This window comes from Sorghum bicolor, chromosome 1 (assembly GCF_000003195.3).
Source record: "Sorghum bicolor cultivar BTx623 chromosome 1, Sorghum_bicolor_NCBIv3, whole genome shotgun sequence".
Classification (NCBI taxonomy): domain Eukaryota; kingdom Viridiplantae; phylum Streptophyta; class Magnoliopsida; order Poales; family Poaceae; genus Sorghum; species Sorghum bicolor.
Genome location: NC_012870.2, coordinates 18,078,015 through 18,095,755, shown reverse-complemented (window position 1 = coordinate 18,095,755; position 17,741 = coordinate 18,078,015). Strand labels below are relative to the sequence as shown.

General features: G+C 50.3%; 1 protein-coding gene across 1 annotated transcript; it reads right to left on the bottom strand.

Moving 5' to 3' along the window:
- LOC8067068 lies at window positions 16,178-17,049 on the bottom strand. The gene has a single exon (XM_002464358.2). The coding sequence runs from the start codon at window positions 16,544-16,546 to the stop codon at window positions 16,178-16,180; it is 369 nt and encodes a 122-aa protein (XP_002464403.1). The 5' UTR covers window positions 16,547-17,049.

The following is a 17,741-nucleotide window of genomic DNA, read 5'->3' as shown; positions in this document are numbered from 1 at the left end:
ACACCGAAGACGAGGGCTACGACCTGGATTTTCCTTCACACCCTCCGGGTTTCGACCGATTCCCGATATTCCCCCCCGGCGAGGGGATATCGTGTTCAATGTCAGCGCCGACGAGCCGGCCGTTGACGGAGAAACAGATGACCAGAGGCAACTCCGCGAACAGCGTAACGCCGATCGCGCCCGACGGCGTGCGGATGAGCAACAACAGATGCCACCAAGTAACCTCAACGATGCCTTTGACATGGTCGGGGACCAGCCGGTCTACAAAACGCCAAGCGCCAACGTGGCTGTCGCCATGGCCAACCTGGATCGGCTTCCTGACACCCCCGAATGCCAGGGAGTCCGGACCAGTATCCGAGCACACCTGATCGCCGCAATGGGACAGACAGCCACTCTACTCAAGAGAGTCCAGGACGTCTCTTATACGGAAGCCGCCTCCGACCAGACTAATCGCAGCCGGGCCTCACCCAGCAGGCGCCGCCGCAGCCGCTCCCCCGACAACCGTCGAGGGGACTCACGGCGCGACGATGGTGGTCGGGACGCCGATGGCCGCCGCCAGCAGAACCGTGTACGCGACCAAGAAGAAGAAGATCAACACAGGGATCTCCGCCACAACATCCCCCCCAAAGATGCCCGGGATCGCATCAACAGGCGCGCCGCAGAAAGAGCAGTCCACGAAAACCTGCGCCGCATCGAGTACGACGCGACCCACGGTCCTCCGGGCCTAAGGCAGTTCTCCTCGCACCTCCGTCAGGTCGTGTGGCCCCGCAATTTCAAGCTCGAAAAACTTAAAAAATACGACGGCAAGGAAAATCCAGAGAACTGGATCACCCTTTATGAAATCGCCGTCCGATCAGCGGCAGGAGATGAGCACGTCATGGCTAACTACTTCCCCGTAGTCCTCGACCAGGCTGGTCATCAGTGGCTTCTCGGCTTGCCCGAGGACTCCTTCGAATCTTGGGAAGAGCTACGACAGGCTTTCATCGACAACTTCATCGCCACATGCGAGCAGCCCGGGAACAAGTATGACCTTGAAAGGATAAGAGACAAGAAGAATGAACCTCTGCGCGATTACATCCGACGGTTCTCGGATATGCGCCTCAAAATCCCGAAGATTTCTCACGACGAGGCCATATCAGCCTTTATCAAGGGCTTGCGTTTCCATGAAGCGCTGAGGAACAAGCTGCTGCGTAAACGCCCATCAACGGTAGCAGAGCTCCTCGCCACGGCTAAAAACTACGCCGATGCTGATGACGCAGAAAAACTAATCCGAGACGACGCGAGAGGCCCCGACCAGCCCTCTCGGCGGGATGACGGTCGTGGTCGCTACGACAACAGAAATCACCGCCGCTCCGACAACCGCGATCACCGAGAGGGTTGGGATCGGCGGCGCGACAGCCGCGACGACTTCAGAGGGAAGCGCCCTCGTGAATACGACCACGAAGTAAATACGGTCAAACGTCCCAACGGACGACGGGACTACCAAGACGACTACAACAAAACGTTGAAGGGACCGTGCCAGCTACACCCAAAGTCTAACCATACCATGGAAGAGTGTCGCGTCCTCAAAAGTATCTATACACGGCGGGCCGCCCAAGAGGACTCCGCTAAGAAAAATAACAAACGCGACGGGCACGACCGCGAAGATGAGGATGAGGACCAAGACAGGGACCCCCGACACCAATACGTCAGCCCCACCGACGTGGTCCACTCCATTTTCGGGGGCAAGGTCTCCACTGAGTCCAAGCGAGAAAGAAAGCTGTTAAAGAGAGCCTGCCTCAACATAGACAGCACGGACGGGCTGATCGCAGATCCAAAATTTCCCGCGTGGTCCCACAGGGAGATCTCGTTCAGCAGGAAGGACCAGTGGGCCGCTATCCCAGAGCCGGGACGTTTCCCACTGATTCTTGATCCCTGCATCAATAGCATCAGATTCGAGCGCGTGCTCGTGGACGGGGGAAGCTCCATCGACATTCTCTTCCGCAACAGCCTGCCCGCCCTAAAGATATCACCGGCGCAACTAAAACCTTACGACGCCCAATTCTGGGGGGTTTTGCCGGGTCAAAGTTCGGTGCCCCTCGGACAGATAACATTGCCTGTCCAATTCGGCACACCCGATCACTTCCGGACGGAGTTCATCAACTTCGTAGTCGCGGACTTTGACGGGACCTACCACGCCATACTGGGCCGCCCTTCGCTGACAAAGTTCATGGCAGTCCCGCACTACTCATACTTAGTGCTTAAGATGCCCACGGAGAAGGGTGTCCTAACCGTCAGAGGCAACGTCTACACGGCGTACACCTGCGAAGAAGAAAGCTTCAAGATCACCGAGGCAATTGACCTCTCAATCCGCATGGCGGAAACAGCAAGCCAAGCCGCGCAGCTGCCTCCCGACCAGCTCCGATTACCCGAGCAGGAGACATCCAGAAAGAATTCGAAATCCAAGGAGTACAAAGAAGTGTAGCTAGTCGAAGGCAACCCTGAGAAGACAGCCCTCATCGGGGCTAACCTGGATCCAAAATAGGAAGACGCGCTCGTCAGGTTTCTAAGGGACAACGTGAGCGTTTTCGCATGGAAACCCGCAGACATGCCCGGTGTCCCACGAAACCTGATCGAGCACTCCTTAAACGTCTCGAAGACCGCAAGACCAATCAAGCAAAAACTGCGACGGTTCGCTCGTGACAAAAAGGAGGCCATTAGGACAGAAATAACACGGCTTCTAGCAGCCGGATTCATAAAAGAGGTGTATCATCCCGATTGGCTCGCCAATCCGGTTCTTGTACGCAAAAAGAATAATGAATGGAGAATGTGCGTTGATTACACCGATCTCAACAAACACTGTCCTAAAGATCCTTTTGGTCTTCCTCGCATCGACGAGGTGGTCGACTCAACGGCCGGATGCGAACTCCTCTCCTTTCTAGATTGCTACTCTGGTTATCACCAGATCTCGTTAAAGGAAGAAGATCAGATCAAAACATCTTTCATCACGCCCTTCGGCGCATACTGTTACACTACCATGTCTTTCGGACTTAAAAACGCCGGGGCCACTTATCAAAGGGCCATCCAGCAATGCCTCCACGACGAGATTCGCGATGACCTCGTCGAGGCCTATGTGGACGACGTGGTCGTAAAAACAAGGGACGCGAGCACCCTAATCGACAACTTAGACCGAACCTTCAAGGCACTCAATAGGTACAAGTGGAAGCTCAACCCCAAGAAATGCATTTTCGGCGTCCCTTCCGGTCTACTACTCGGCAACGTCGTCAGTTGCGACGGCATACGACCAAACCCTTCAAAGGTCAAGGCCGTACTCGACATGCGACCACCGAAGAACGTCAAGGATATTCAGAAGCTAACCGGATGCATGGCCGCCCTCAGTCGCTTCATCTCAAGGCTGGGGGAAAAAGGCCTCCCTTTCTTCAAACTATTGAAAGCATCCGAAAAATTCTCCTGGACAGAAGAAGCCGACGCTGCGTTCACTCAGCTTAAGACCTTCCTCACTTCACCGCCTGTCCTCACAGCGCCTCAGCCCAATGAAGACCTGCTCCTTTACATTGCTGCAACCGACAGGGTTGTTTCCACGGCAATAGTGGTCGAGCGAGATGAACCAGGTCACGTCTTCAAGGTCCAGAGACCCGTTTACTTCATAAGTGAAGTTTTAAACGAATCCAAGGCCAGGTACCCACAAATACAGAAGCTTATATACGCCATCCTGATAACGTCTAGAAAGCTGAAGCACTACTTCGACGGCCATCGAGTCCTGGTGACAACCGGCTTTCCTCTCGGGGACATCCTGCGCAATAAAGACGCCAATGGCAGAATCGTGAAGTGGGCAATGGAATTATGTCCATTTTCCCTAGAGTTCCAGAGTCGCACCACTGTCAAGTCTCAAGCCCTGGTCGATTTCATTGCCGAATGGACGGACCTCAATGAACCTTCCGTTCCAGATGTCTCAGACCACTGGTCAATGTTCTTTGATGGGTCCTTGAACATCAACGGTGCAGGCGCTGGGATATTGTTCGTATCACCAAACAAGGACAAACTCCGCTACGTCCTTCGGATCCTTTTTCCGGCGTCAAACAATGTCGCCGAATACGAAGCTTGCTTACATGGCGTACGACTAGCCGTCGAACTGGGGGTCAAGCGCCTCTATGTCTACGGCGACTCCGCTTTGGTCATCAACCAGCTCAACAAAGAGTGGGACGCAACCCACGAGAAGATGGATCTCTACTGCAAAGAAATTCGCAGATGGGAAACTAACTTCTATGGCATAGAGTACATCCACGTGGTCCGGGACAAGAACCAAGCAGCAGATGCGTTGTCAAAGTTAGGCTCGTCTCGGGCCCAAATCCCGCGGGGTATTTTCGTCCAGGACATCCGTGAGCCGAGCGTAAGCTCCACCCTGGTCGACAAGCAACCCACCGAGGCAATGCTCATAGATGACGCCACTCCGACAACCAGTGGGCGTGACTGGCGTATCCCGTTCATCAAATACATCTCGGACGGGACAGGTTTTCAAGACAAAACAGAGAACGAGCGTCTCATCCGACGATCAAAGAACTACATCCTGGTTGACGGAAAACTCATGCGGAAAAACGCAAGCTCCGAGGTACTGCTCAAGTGCATACCCCAAGACGATGGTATCAAGCTCTTGGAGGACATACACGCCGGATCTTGCGGCAACCACGCCGCATCTAGAACGCTGGTCGGAAAGGCTTTCCGAGCAGGTTTTTATTGGCCAACCGCGGTCAGCGACGCAGAAAAACTGGTTCGACATTGTGAAGGATGTCAGTTTTTCGCTAAGAGGACCCACGTACCTGCCCATGAAATTCAAACCATCCCGTCGTCTTGGCCCTTTGCTTGCTGGGGGCTCGACATGATCGGACCATTTAAACCAGCCCCGGGCAACTTCAAGTTTGTCTTCGTGTTAATCGACAAGTTCTCCAAGTGGATTGAATACATGCCCCTGGTCAAGGCAACCTCCGAGAAGGCTGTGGAGTTCCTCAATCAAATCATACACAGATTCGGCATCCCGAACAACATAATCACCGACCTGGGCACTCAGTTTACTGGCACCACTTTTTGGGATTTCTGCGATGACAGAGGCATAGTCATAAAATATGTGTCAGTGGCACATCCACGTGCCAACGGTCAAGTTGAACGTGCTAACGGAATGATCGTCGACGCCCTAAAGAAAAGATTGTACACCGAGAACGACAGAGCACCCGGTCGATGGATGAAAGAATTGCCGGCAGTGGTCTGGGGCCTCCGAACTCAGACCAGTCGAAACACAGGGGTGTCTCCCTACTTCATGGTGTACGGTGCAGAGGCGGTCTTGCCGTCCGACATACACTTCGGATCTCCCAGAATCGAGCACTTCGACCAGGCGACCGCCGACAACGCTAGAGAACTCGAAATCAATTGCATGGAGGAAAAGCGTTTAGTTTCATGTCTCCGAACAGCAAAATATCTCGCGGCAGTCAGGCGATACTACAACAGGAACGTCAAGGACCGTTCCTTCGTGGTCGGCGATCTGGTGCTCCGATGGAAAACAAGCCAGGAGGGAATGCACAAGTTATCCACTCCCTGGGAAGGACCCTTCGTCGTGACCGAGGTCACACGACCTACGTCCTACAGATTGGCATACCCAGACGGAACACGAGTACCTAACTCTTGGCACATCGACAAACTGCGACGTTTCTATCCATAAAGTTTTAATGACTTTCTTTTGTAAGTATCTTATAATTTTTTGATAATAAGATTCTCTATTTTTCGCCTATACCTTGTCATACACAGCACTCGGCAAAACTCCTGCAATGGATGCTCTTGGCGACAACCAAGACAAACACGGTGACACGTCACTCAGATATTGTACAGCGCTCAAAACAACAGTCATGACAAAAAAGAAAACTTTATTACAAACTTTACATACAAAGTTTACAATAAATACCCTGACGGGCAGATACTAGTCTATTCCTACAGACTACTTTATTGGCCTAGCTGCTTGGGCTGATCACCCGCCTGGCCCTGCTGCCCGGACGAAGGGGTCGGGGCCACCGGCGCCTGGCTGGTCGAGACCGCAGGCGTCGACCACCCATCTCCAGCAACGGACGCGCCCGACAACTCCCTGGCCGACCTATCTGAGCTCGGCTGGTCTGGAGGAGTGGCCGTTCCGCACAGGTTGATGTCGCCGATCACTGTCGACGACAAGTCCAGCAGACTACCCCGAAGTTCGTCCGCTTCCTGTGGGCCGACTTCCTTCGGGTACCCCTTCCCCAGCCTGCTCAAGTCGACCAGGGGGTAGTGGGCGCGTACCATGCTGAGGACGTGCGCGCCGGCAAACTCCCCGGCGTCCTTCACAAACTGCTGGAGCCAGTCCCACGCCCGTTGCGCCTTCTCGACTGGGGTCAACGGCGGCACGCGGGGCTGGCTCTCCGGGAGCTCGGGACTGATCAGGTCCAGGACCGGGGACACTCCCTTCCAGATCCTGCAACAGTTGACCTTCCAGGAGTCCCGGTCCTTGACCAGCTCATCCAGGTGTTTTTTGGCGTTCACCTTGAGCACTGCAAACGAAACGAAACGTTATTTTCGGCATACCAGACAAGCAAAGGGGCAGGTAGCAACCAACAAGGCGGCACCCATTACCAGCTAACTCCCGGTCTTTTCTACCCAGTTCCTCTTCCGCTCGCCGCCCGGACTCCTGAGCACCGGCGAGCTGTTGGCTGAGCTGCTCCTTCTCTTGTTGGAGGCTCGCCACCTCCTCCTCCAAGTCTGCGTGAATATCAAACTGGTCAGCGAAGCAAACTATGCAAGTACGCGAAACTGCTTGGAGCGTGTGACTAACCTTCCTGCAGCCGGTACTGGTCGGCCAGACGACGAGCAAGGTCGAGACGACGCTCCTTTTCGGCGCTCATCTCGACCACCTTCTCTCCGACCTCCGTCCGCAACCGGTCTACCTCCGCGGCAAGGGCCTTGTTCTCGGCCATGACGCCTTCTATCTGGTCAAAGCACCGTTTCCGGTACTTCGCCGTTTTCATAACGTCCTACAAAGCAAGCATATATCAATGCGCAGAAGACAAGACAAAAGAATGCGCGGCAGCTCAAAACGCCGCTTACCTTGACTTCGTCGACAAGGCGCTTGGCCGCGCGCTCCACCCTGGCGGCCTCTTCGGACTCGGCAAGCTCCTCATGACCGATAAAGTGATCCCCGCGTTGGCACCACACATACACGTGTTGGCGGCCATCACGGGGACGACCCTCGATCTCTTCTACCTCGTCGTCGGAGGCCGCCCTGGTTTCCTCCTCCTGGGTTGCGTCACCCCCGGTGGTGGTCCCAGGCGTCACCGTCCCTTGGACCAGACCTGGGGAGCCCGCAGCCGGAGAGGCTCCTGCTCGGGGCGGCGGGGGGACTTCACTCCCCCCGGCAGGAGGAGCGGTCGGAGACCTTCCCTTCTCCGAGGAGTCAGTTGGGGGAGCCTCCCCAGCCCTGGTCGGGCTGCTTGTTGTAGTCGGCGCCGCGCTCGGGAGCTCCTCGGTGCTCCCAGGCGCGACTGCAGCAGTCGGCTGCTCTGTGGTCTGGGGGGCCGCATCCCCAGAACCGCGGGCAGGCTCGCCCGTTCCCTGGCCGGCAGTTTGGCCAGGGTCGACATCCGATGCCGCACTACAGGAACAAAAGTTAAAAAAAAAAGGAGTCCAAAATACGTAAGTTGAACACTTACAGGTCTGACCGGCGATGGGTCGCGGTGAACCTCCTCCTCGCCCGGCCGGTCGGCGCCTGTGCCCTCACCTCGGCAACTTGCGGGGCAGCTGCGCCGCTGGCCACTCGATCAGTGGCGACCGGTGCAGCGTCTGGGCGGCCCCGAGGCCGTCGGACCAACGACGGCGCAGCCTCCTCCTCGTCGTCGTCGTCGACGACGATCCGCACGAGCCGACGACGCTTCGGCGCTTGGCTGCTCTCCGCCGGTAGGTCTGCCGGCAGCTCCGGCGTCGGCAGGGGATCCACCGGCAACGGCCTTTTCCCCGCCACCCTCTCCTCGGAGGTCGGGACGGGGCGGGCTCGGCCTTCCTCTGGCGGGACCTCTCCCACAGGATCTTCCATCCCCGGTGCCAGTGATACGTACACTACGCACCGGTCGACATCACCGACCTGCAAAAGTAACAGAGATGAGCCAACTACAGGCGACATACGGATGATCAAATGAAGTCTGCTACATACCTTCGGTGCTGGTCGTCCTAACTTGAAGGCTTGCACCCGATCACTGCTACGGGTGAAGCCCCCATCCGCGAAGTTAAACAGCTCGTTCAGCAGCTGTTGTACCTCCGCCTTCTCCAGGATCTCCGACCGCATCCTGGTCGGGTCTGTGCTTCCGGCATACTCATACGCCGAGTGCACCCTCTTCTGGCAGGGCATCACCCGGCGGCAAATGAAGTTGCCGACCACGCTAAGCCCATCCAGGCGCGACCAGTCGATCAGCTTCATCAGATCCGCCACTTGACCGTCGAACTCTGGGCGGTCAGTCCAGCTCGCCCTCTTCTCGGGAACGTACCCCACGTCGCAGAACGTGGAGCTGCCCGGTTCCTCCCTGACGTAGAACCACTTCCTGTACCATTCGGTCAAGGAGGTGTTCCATGGGCAGTGCAGGTAGCGATTCTTCATCCCATCACGGAGGTTGAGGTATACTCCACCTGCAACCTTGGAGCCTCCAACTGCTCCCTTCTTCCTCAGACAGAAAAGATACCGGAAAAGATCAAAGTGCGGCTCTATGCCAACATAGGCCTCGCACAGATGGATGAAGGTGGAAATAAGGAGAATTGAGTTCGGGTGCAGATTGCAAATCCCGATCTCATAGTACAAAAGAAGACCTTGAAGAAAAGGATGGACAAGAACACCAAAACCTCTCTTAACGAAGTCTTCAAAAACGACGACCTCACCGGCGCGAGGATCGGGGTAGCTCTCCCCCTCTGGTGCCCTCCAGCCGCCGAGCTCTGCGTCGTGCAGCAGCCCCATATCGACGAGGTCACCAAGAGATTTTGTGGTGCTGCGAGACTTCTTCCATTCCTTGGCCATCAGGTCGGCCCTCTTCCTGGAGTCGCTCTTCGCCATTAGAGGTGCGAATGTGGGCCGGAGTTAGGAAGATGCAGGTGATTGGAGAAGACGAGAACGGAAGGTTTGAAGGCAATGGCCGGAGAAGCGGTACAGGCGGTCCTATTAGGCCCTTATAAACCAGCGACCCCACCTCTCCCACTTCCTGTAATCTCGGGAAGTGGGCAGGCCATGCGGCGGACGCGGCGTCTCGGTTTACAATGATTATAGACAATTAATGCGGCGGAGTTTTCGTACCAATTGATGGTTTCCTTTTCTCAAACCACGCAAAGAGCGGTTGTACAGTTGCCAGGCACAGCTTTTCATGCATCCGTCTGACATATCGTCAGGAGACCCCGTCACGTCAACTTTAAATTTGAAAGACCTTTTCAAAAGTAAGAAGACACATACGCCAGTGAGTCAGCAATCCGGGGACTGCACCGACCACCGAGCACTCGACGCTCGGGGACTGGTCGCCCAGTTTATCAGCTCGGAAATTCAAGGACTGCACCGACCACCGAGCACTCGACGCTCGGGGACTGGTCGCCCAGTTTATCAGCTCGGAAATTCAAGGACTGCACCGACCACCGAGCACTCGACGCTCGGGGACTGGTCGCCCAGTCTATTAGCTCGGAACTTCAAAGACTGCACCGACCACCAAGCACTCGATGCTCGGGGACTGGTCGCCCAGTTTATCAGCTCGGAACTTCAAAGACTTCACCGACCACCGAGCACTCGACGCTCGGGGACTGGTTGCCCAGTCTATCAACTCAGAACTTCAAGGACTGCACCGACCACCGAGCACTCGATGCTCGGGGACTGGTCGCTCAGTCTATCAGCTCAAAGCTTTAAAGCATGCTTAGGAAACTGAGCACTCGATGCTCGGGGACTGGTCGATTGGTCTTTTCGATTGCAGACGAGCATGACATGCTCAGGGACTGGTCGATTGGTCTTTTCGATCGCAGACGAGCATGACATGCTCGGGGACTGGTAAATTCAATTTTTTAGACCTTGCTACAAGGCACATACTTCGCCTTCCAGCAAGCTCGGGGACTACATCGGTACGATGCATCTAGCGATGCATCTCAGTCTCAAAACTACTTTGGGGAATTTTCCTTTGACCCTGGCACCACGTGCCTACGCCACCTACTACCAGGCTCGGGGACTAAGTGGGCACACTTCACCTAGCGGTGAATTTGCTTGCTTTTTTGATACTTCTCCCTTTCAAAAAGGCAAAGTGGGCACACTTCACCAGGAAAGAAATTTTTTTTAGAGCACCATGCATTCTTCGAACAACCTGCTTCTTCGATGTCAACGTTGATCAACTGTCTTTCGAGTTGGACAAGGAACCGTTGCAACTGTTTGGGCGATTTCCCCGCTTATTGAAGACGACAAGCCTCGCTGATCGAAGAAGCTCAAGACGGCGTGTTGCATCACAATACATGGCGCTCGGGGACTAGCTGTGGGGCTATAAACCCCTATACCCTTACGGCTAGACTTCAGCCAGGAAGCTTGGCCCCCTACGAGACGAGTTCAAGGCTCGATCCGACAAGCCGAGTTTCGCGCAAGGAAACAAGACGTGGAGATCAAGCAGGATTCTAGTCGGTTAGAATAGGAATTGATATCGAATTATCTATGGCAATTGTAACCGGCTAGGATTAGTTGCTAGATCTGTAACCCTGCCCTCCAGACTATATAAGGAGGGGCAAGGGGACCCCCTAGGACAGATTATCTCTCAACACAATCCAATACAACCAGACGCAGGACGTAGGTATTACGCCAACTCGGCGGCCGAACCTGGATAAAAAGCTTGTCCGTGTCTTGCGTCACTATCGAGTTCGTAGTTTGCGCACCGTCTACCGATAAACTACTACCGTGGGTATACCCCAAGGTAGACTGCCGACTAACTTTCGTCGACAAAATTCAACTAGAGAAGGATTCTCACAAGAAATCACTCAAATCTCAATCCTCTCTAGGCTCTTGCTACTCTCTTGCACCACAAGATGTTTCTCAGCTGAACAAATGGGCAAGAGAGCTCTCATGGATGAGGTGGAGGAGTATAAATACACCCCACGAAGTCCAAGGGTCGGCCAACCGTTTTCCACTGAAAACGGGGTCATCGGACGCTCTGCACCGAGCGTCCGGTGACACTCAACGGCTAACTGTACCTGCGTCTGACAGGTCACCGGACGCTACTTCCCAGCATCTGGTGCCTCCGTCTAGTGCTCCGGGGAAGTTTGCAACTCCCTGAGTTTAAGACCGGACGCTACCCGGTGAGTCCAGTGCTAGCGTCTGGTGCTCGGGGGAGGTTTACAACCTCTCTGGGTATGGGACCGGACGCTACCCGGTGAGTCTGGTGCTAGCGTCCGGTGCCTAACCCTAGGCACCGAGCACTCTAACGGCTAAGGGACCTCACCGGACGCACTCACAGAGCGTCCGGTGCAGCGTCCGGTGCCTACTTAGGCACCCTAACTTCGTCGAAACGCGACCGTTCCAAAACGAAGTTGGTTCCTCTCGATCTAAGGACTATCTCTGAGCTGCCTAGTGCTAGGTTTACCAAGTGTGCACCACACCAAACCTAAAGCCTTGCCTAAGTCAAGCTACAAGATCAAAGCCCCTCTTAATCGTACGGTCAAAGGAAAACAAAGTCCTAAACTACTCTAAGTGCCCTTCTTCACCATATGGCACATAGACCTAGTCTAGTCTTGACGATGTCCAACCATCCTTTGAAAACCAAAACAATTTCCACTATTAAGTAGGCATGTACGTCTCTGTTCATCGAGTACCTATTACCATGACCTCACTAATGACTTTGCCTCTGCAAAACACACGTTAGTCACAGTAATCAATATTGTCATTAATCACCGAAATCATTAGGGGCCTAGATGCTCTTTCATAGATGTCTAAACATGTTTTTAAAATCTTCCACGTTAGAAACCCTGAGATGTAACTACCATGAATGAATTCAGCATTAATACATGCTGAACTTGTTGGTTACATCTCATATTTTGGTTACAGAAAATTTTTAAAACACATTTACATATTTGAATGTTTTGGGAATTTCTTTGATATATTTTCATTTGCTTAGAGTTGAATCTATTTTTTGGAAGCTTATTGAGATACTTTTATGAGTTCTAAATATTTTATTTTGGTTTTTCATGTCTCAATCTGTCTACAAATTTTTTTCTTGGAAATTTTACAAGCTTAGAGACTTTTTCTGGTTTAAAAATCTTAATTGCTATTTATCAAATATCTGAACTTAAAAGGATGAAAAAACTATATTGGAGATAATTTCAACGGTTTTAAGAGTTTGGAAGATAATATATTTAGTTTTAGGCTTGTTTAGAACTACTTTGCTCTACATTTTTCAACTCTGCTTTCAACTTTACTAACTCCACAAACTATGTTATGTTCAAGTAAAAATGGTGGAGTTGAAGATCAACTTCAGTTTATTTAAGCTCCCAAAGTATATTCTAGAAACTTGGGTCATCTACTAGTGGAGTTTGAAAAAATTACCCACTATTATCATTGTCTACGCGGGTGTGCGTACCTTTTGGTCTTTTGTTTATCCTTCTCACATGTTCGTTCTCAACAGAAACAGTAGCACCACCATTTTCCTCAACTCTAAGTAGCAACGTTAAAAGACTCTTTATATCCTTTCATATCAATAGAAATATAGATTTTGATGGAAAAAATCTAATTAAAATTCCAAAATGAAACAAGATATATCCTGACGATCCAATCCTTGCTTTAGCTCCCGACGCACGGTTTCTGATAACTTTTTATAACTAATTAGTTTTCTTGTATACTGATTAAAATTTTGTTTTCTACCCTGAATATTTCTCGCATGTCATCTTCTTAGTCTCCCTCTTTCCTTGCACGAGCGCCTATAAATACAGTTCGTTAGTTTATCCTCTTAATTAGTTTATTGCATTGTTGATGAGCTTTATTCCCTAATTAACGTTATGTTGACGTAAAGATCAGTCACACGTCAGCTGAGCTAGATCCCTAGATCGTAACAGACCAAAGAATGCAATAGATAACCAACACACTTTTATGATAATCAACAAGCAAACTAACAAAGGATAACTATTGCACTTACGTGATGAATAACGGCTAGTTTTCGAGCAAACTAGTAAAGAAACTGTTGAAGCTCTCGGGCAAAGGGCATTGCCGATTACCCTAGGTCAGCTAGGAAGCCTAGAGTGTCATCCTTGTCAAGGGATAAACGGCAACATAGAGGTTGGAAGGGCCAAAAAAGGTAGTAAATTGATTTGACAATTGTGTAGTTGGATTATCTTAATTGGTCACTAATATGTATATAGTAAAGTGGTTTTATCTCGGTAGAAAACTTTTTTCAAACGAAATCTACAAGTTTCCCACGATATTAAATGACTTCTATCGAGTAAAACCTAATTTAGACTCATATTGAGAAAACCAACTTGACCAATTTTTAAATTGGCCTAGCCGTTTTTTTTAGGGGCTGGCACAGTGTTAGCCTGTTAGGCCTTGTTTAGTTGGCAAAAATTTTGGATTTTGGATACTGTAGTATTTTCGTTTGTTTGTGGCAAATATTGTCCAATCATAGACTAATTAGGGTCAAAAGATTCATCTCGTGATTTACAAGTAAACTGTATAATTAGTTTTTATTTTCGTCTAAATTTAATACTTTATGCATGTACCACAAGATGATGTGACGGGAAATCTTGAAATTTTTTTAGAACTAAACAAGGCCTTAGCTGAAAAAAATGGTCAGCTAGCCTCTTCGAAAATCTAGCCATACTTGTTTTTTCTTATTGGCTCTAAAATTTCATTTTCTTCATCTCGACTCCCAATAAGACGGCACATATATGCTTTTCGTTCGTCTGACAATAGTACTAAAATAAGTCCATTATGCCTTTTAACAATTTGTGTGTCACTATCTTAGCAATGAGTGAACGCGCAAGTACAATAAGAGCACTCACAATGCAAGACTCTATCACAAAGTCCAAGACAATTAATTATATATTATTTATAATATTTTACTGATGTGGCAGCATATTTATTAAAGAAAGAGGTAGAAAAATAAGACTCCAAATCTTATTTAGACTCTAAGTCCATATTATTTGAGGTAATAAATAACTTTAGACTCTACGATAGAGTCTGCATTGTGACTGCCCTAAAAGTTGCACAGCTGTAGCATTTCATATTTTGCCGATACATCGCGCCAGGCATATTTGACACAGTAAGCTAGCTAGCACACACTAGCTAGGCTGACCACGATTAAAGTTCTGTTTATGATACCGCCGCGCTGGTCCTTTGCATTGAAACGGATGCTCGAGGAGCAGTGCACCGGACCAAACGGCTGCCGGTGACCGGAAAGACGCGTGTGTGCTGGGTGGTGTACTTGCCTGCGAGCATTCAACGTGCGGCGCCGTGTCCCCCGCGGATGCATGCTCTCTGATCGGCTTCGTTTTGGCCGGCAGAGTGAAGAGCAATGCTCGTACTAGAGCTGGAGAGCACATACTCTACTCTTCTTCTTCTTCTTCTTCTACTTCTTCTTTTTGCAACAAAGGACTTGTTTAGTTCTCTATAAATTTTGCAAAATTTTTCAAATTTCCCGTCACATCGAATCTTTAAACGTATGCATGAAGTATTAAATATAGATGAAAATAAAAACTAATTACACAGTTTGATCGAAATTGACGAGACGAATCTTTTTAGCCTAGTTAGTCCATGATTGGACAATATTTGTCAAATACAAACGAAATTGGTACTGTTCACATTTTGCAATTTTTTTTTAACTAAACAAGACCAAAGAAGAGAGTTATATCAATTACTCAAGAAATATGTAATATATTCTTTCGCAATCAATGACTCTATATATTGGAGAACCTACGCGCGCCACACCACGGTTGTGACGTACGACATTTTGCCAAATGCCTCGTTCTATTTTAAGCTTTTAATAGGTGTTTGATTTGAGTGGGTTGACGATGGATCTTCTGAACCTAACTAATATGTTTATTAATCTGTGGAACGAAATGAGTTAATTCATTATCAACCGTTCCTCACAAAGCACGCGATTAGTTAATGATCATAAGTGCTTCCTCACATCAAAATTCATGTGATAATCTCACAATGGACCAGCCTATTCAGCAAAGAGTTCTCTTCAGCAAATGGTCACTAGTTGACGATCATAGATTCTTTGTCCCAACAAAATTTATAGGGTAATCAAGACGACTTAGATTTCTCAAACCAAACACCATGCGAGCATGATCACATATATAATGATGAGCGAGTTATGGGCCAACTGAGGAATAGCAAACTCTGCATAGTTCATGGTTCATAGTACTACTACCGGTCAGAAACCACAGGAGCAGCAGATTGGTCCGGAGCAAATTCGGTTGCAGATTTCGCTCAGGCATAATGCCCGGTAACATGGTGCACAGAATGTTTCCACGAGATCAAGAATTCACCAAACTTTGGCCTTGTTTAGTTCCTTGCCGAAATTTTTTCGGGACACTGTAGCATTTTCGTTTGTTTGTGATAATTATTGTCCAATTATGGACTAACTAGGCTCAAAAGATTCGTCTCGTAAATTTCGACTAAACTGTGCAATTAGTTTTAAATTTTGTTTATATTTAATACTCAATGCATGCGTCTAAAGATTCGATGTGACAGATAATCTTAAAAAGTTTTTAGATTTTGAGTGGAAGTAAACAAGTCCTTTGTGATCTTCTCCCTACATCTCACCTCATCTCTCTAAGAGATATGTACAGGACAGGACACACTGCAGATCAGTGAACTGACAGACCTGAAACATCTGCTAAACTATCAACCCTCCCATCTCATCTTCTTTACAAGTACTCCCTCCGTCCCTTTAAATGTGTCGTCCTAGCGTTTGTATTGGTTCATCGAGCATTCAATGAACCTAGCCAGAGAATGGGAACAGGTGCATGAGCAAGCGAGTGAACCTGGACACTTAACTTACCAGCCCCAGCGACATTTTTTACGGGACAGAGAGAGTACTAGCTAGTTGCCTTACTGGCTACTGCTACATCTATCTTCTTCTTTTTCGCAAGTCGCTGGCACATCTATATGCGCCAGACACAGAGCTTAGAACCCTCCTAAGCTTTCGTGCTTCTCTCCCACTCCCACACCGCTGCTGCTCACCCTGGTGACCCTGATGTAGCAGAAGATGACGACGGCCAGCGCTGAGGCGAACCCGGCGAGGATCACCTCCGCGCCGGCCTCGGAACGGTCAGGCCTGCCGCCTTCCCCGACCTGCGCGGCAGCACCCGGTCCCGCCGCCGCCACAGCGCCTGGCGATGCCGGCGGCTCGGCGATGCCCAGCCCCAGACCCAGCAGCGGCCTGCTGGCCATCGCTCCCTCGCCGTGAAGAAGAAGAAGAGCGCCAAGAACGGCCACCAGGAGGAGGAGCAGCCTTGGCAATGACGACGACAAGAAGCTGCACCGGTTAGCCATTGTGTACTGTAACTGCTGAAACTGCAAGCCAGGCCGCTCGCAACTCCTCTGTTCGCGTTCCTCTAGAGGTCTCTCTGAAATTGTTCCAGAGTCGTGTGGGAAATGCGAAGAGAGTGGAGTGGAGGGAGCTCATGGTGGTGGGGTGGATATATATGGGCAGTGAGAGACGAGGGACGGACGGACAGGACAGGAGTGAGGTTGAACTGTGGGCTGGCAGATGAGAATCGTGGCGAGGGGAGACGGTGAGCTGGGTCTCCTCGGGATTCTGCTGCGCCGTGATGCGACGCTGCAGCGCTCTCCCCTGCTTGGTCAGGAGTACTTGCTTGGTAGCCTTGAACTCTTGAAGGGACCGGAGAAGAGGTCGGGATTAGAGATGGCAACGGTAAGTGGCCACCCGTACCAGTCTAAATTTCAGGTTACCCGTACCCGTACCCGCATACGGGTAGGAAAATAATTCTATACCCGCACCCGTGGATAATTTCTACCCGATGGGTAACCCACACCCGCCAGTATACCCGAGAATTACATATAAATATCATATATTTACACAAAAGAAAATCATACTAAGCCTCCAACAAGTTACAAACTAATATTCATACGACAACATCAAATTCATATTCATATATATTAGGAGAGTTTAGTTGGATTTAGACCAAATTCATGTGCTATATAGGCTAAAATGACAAAGGTGGCTAGTTATTTTGACGGGTATTTTTTACCCGTGGGTAGGCGGGTATGGGTAGTGAACACCCACAACCGTACCCGTCATACCCGATGGGTATAGGATTTTGCCTAATAACATACCCACAGGGAGAATTCATTCCATACTCACCTCTTTATCGGGTAAAACCCATCAAGTACTCGGGTTTCGGGTACCCGTTGCCATCTTGAGTCGGGATCGGGGAAGATTGTCTCGGGGAGGTTGGATTGGACCTGGGGGACGCTGTCCTCGGCAACTTGGGCCCCGGGGCGTCGCTGAGTGATTTCTTTACCATTGACCCATTGTCCTTCGCCTTTACCTCGAGTGGTTGTGTTGTGGCAGTTGAGATGGCAGGCACAAGATCATGTCAATGTGTGACAAATTCTTTGGTTGCAACCATGCTCATGAAAACCATGAAAGGAACTTGGTGCGTACGGAAAAGACATCATTAACTTTATGAAACCTTTTACAATGGCTGGGTTTCTAAATTTTTGG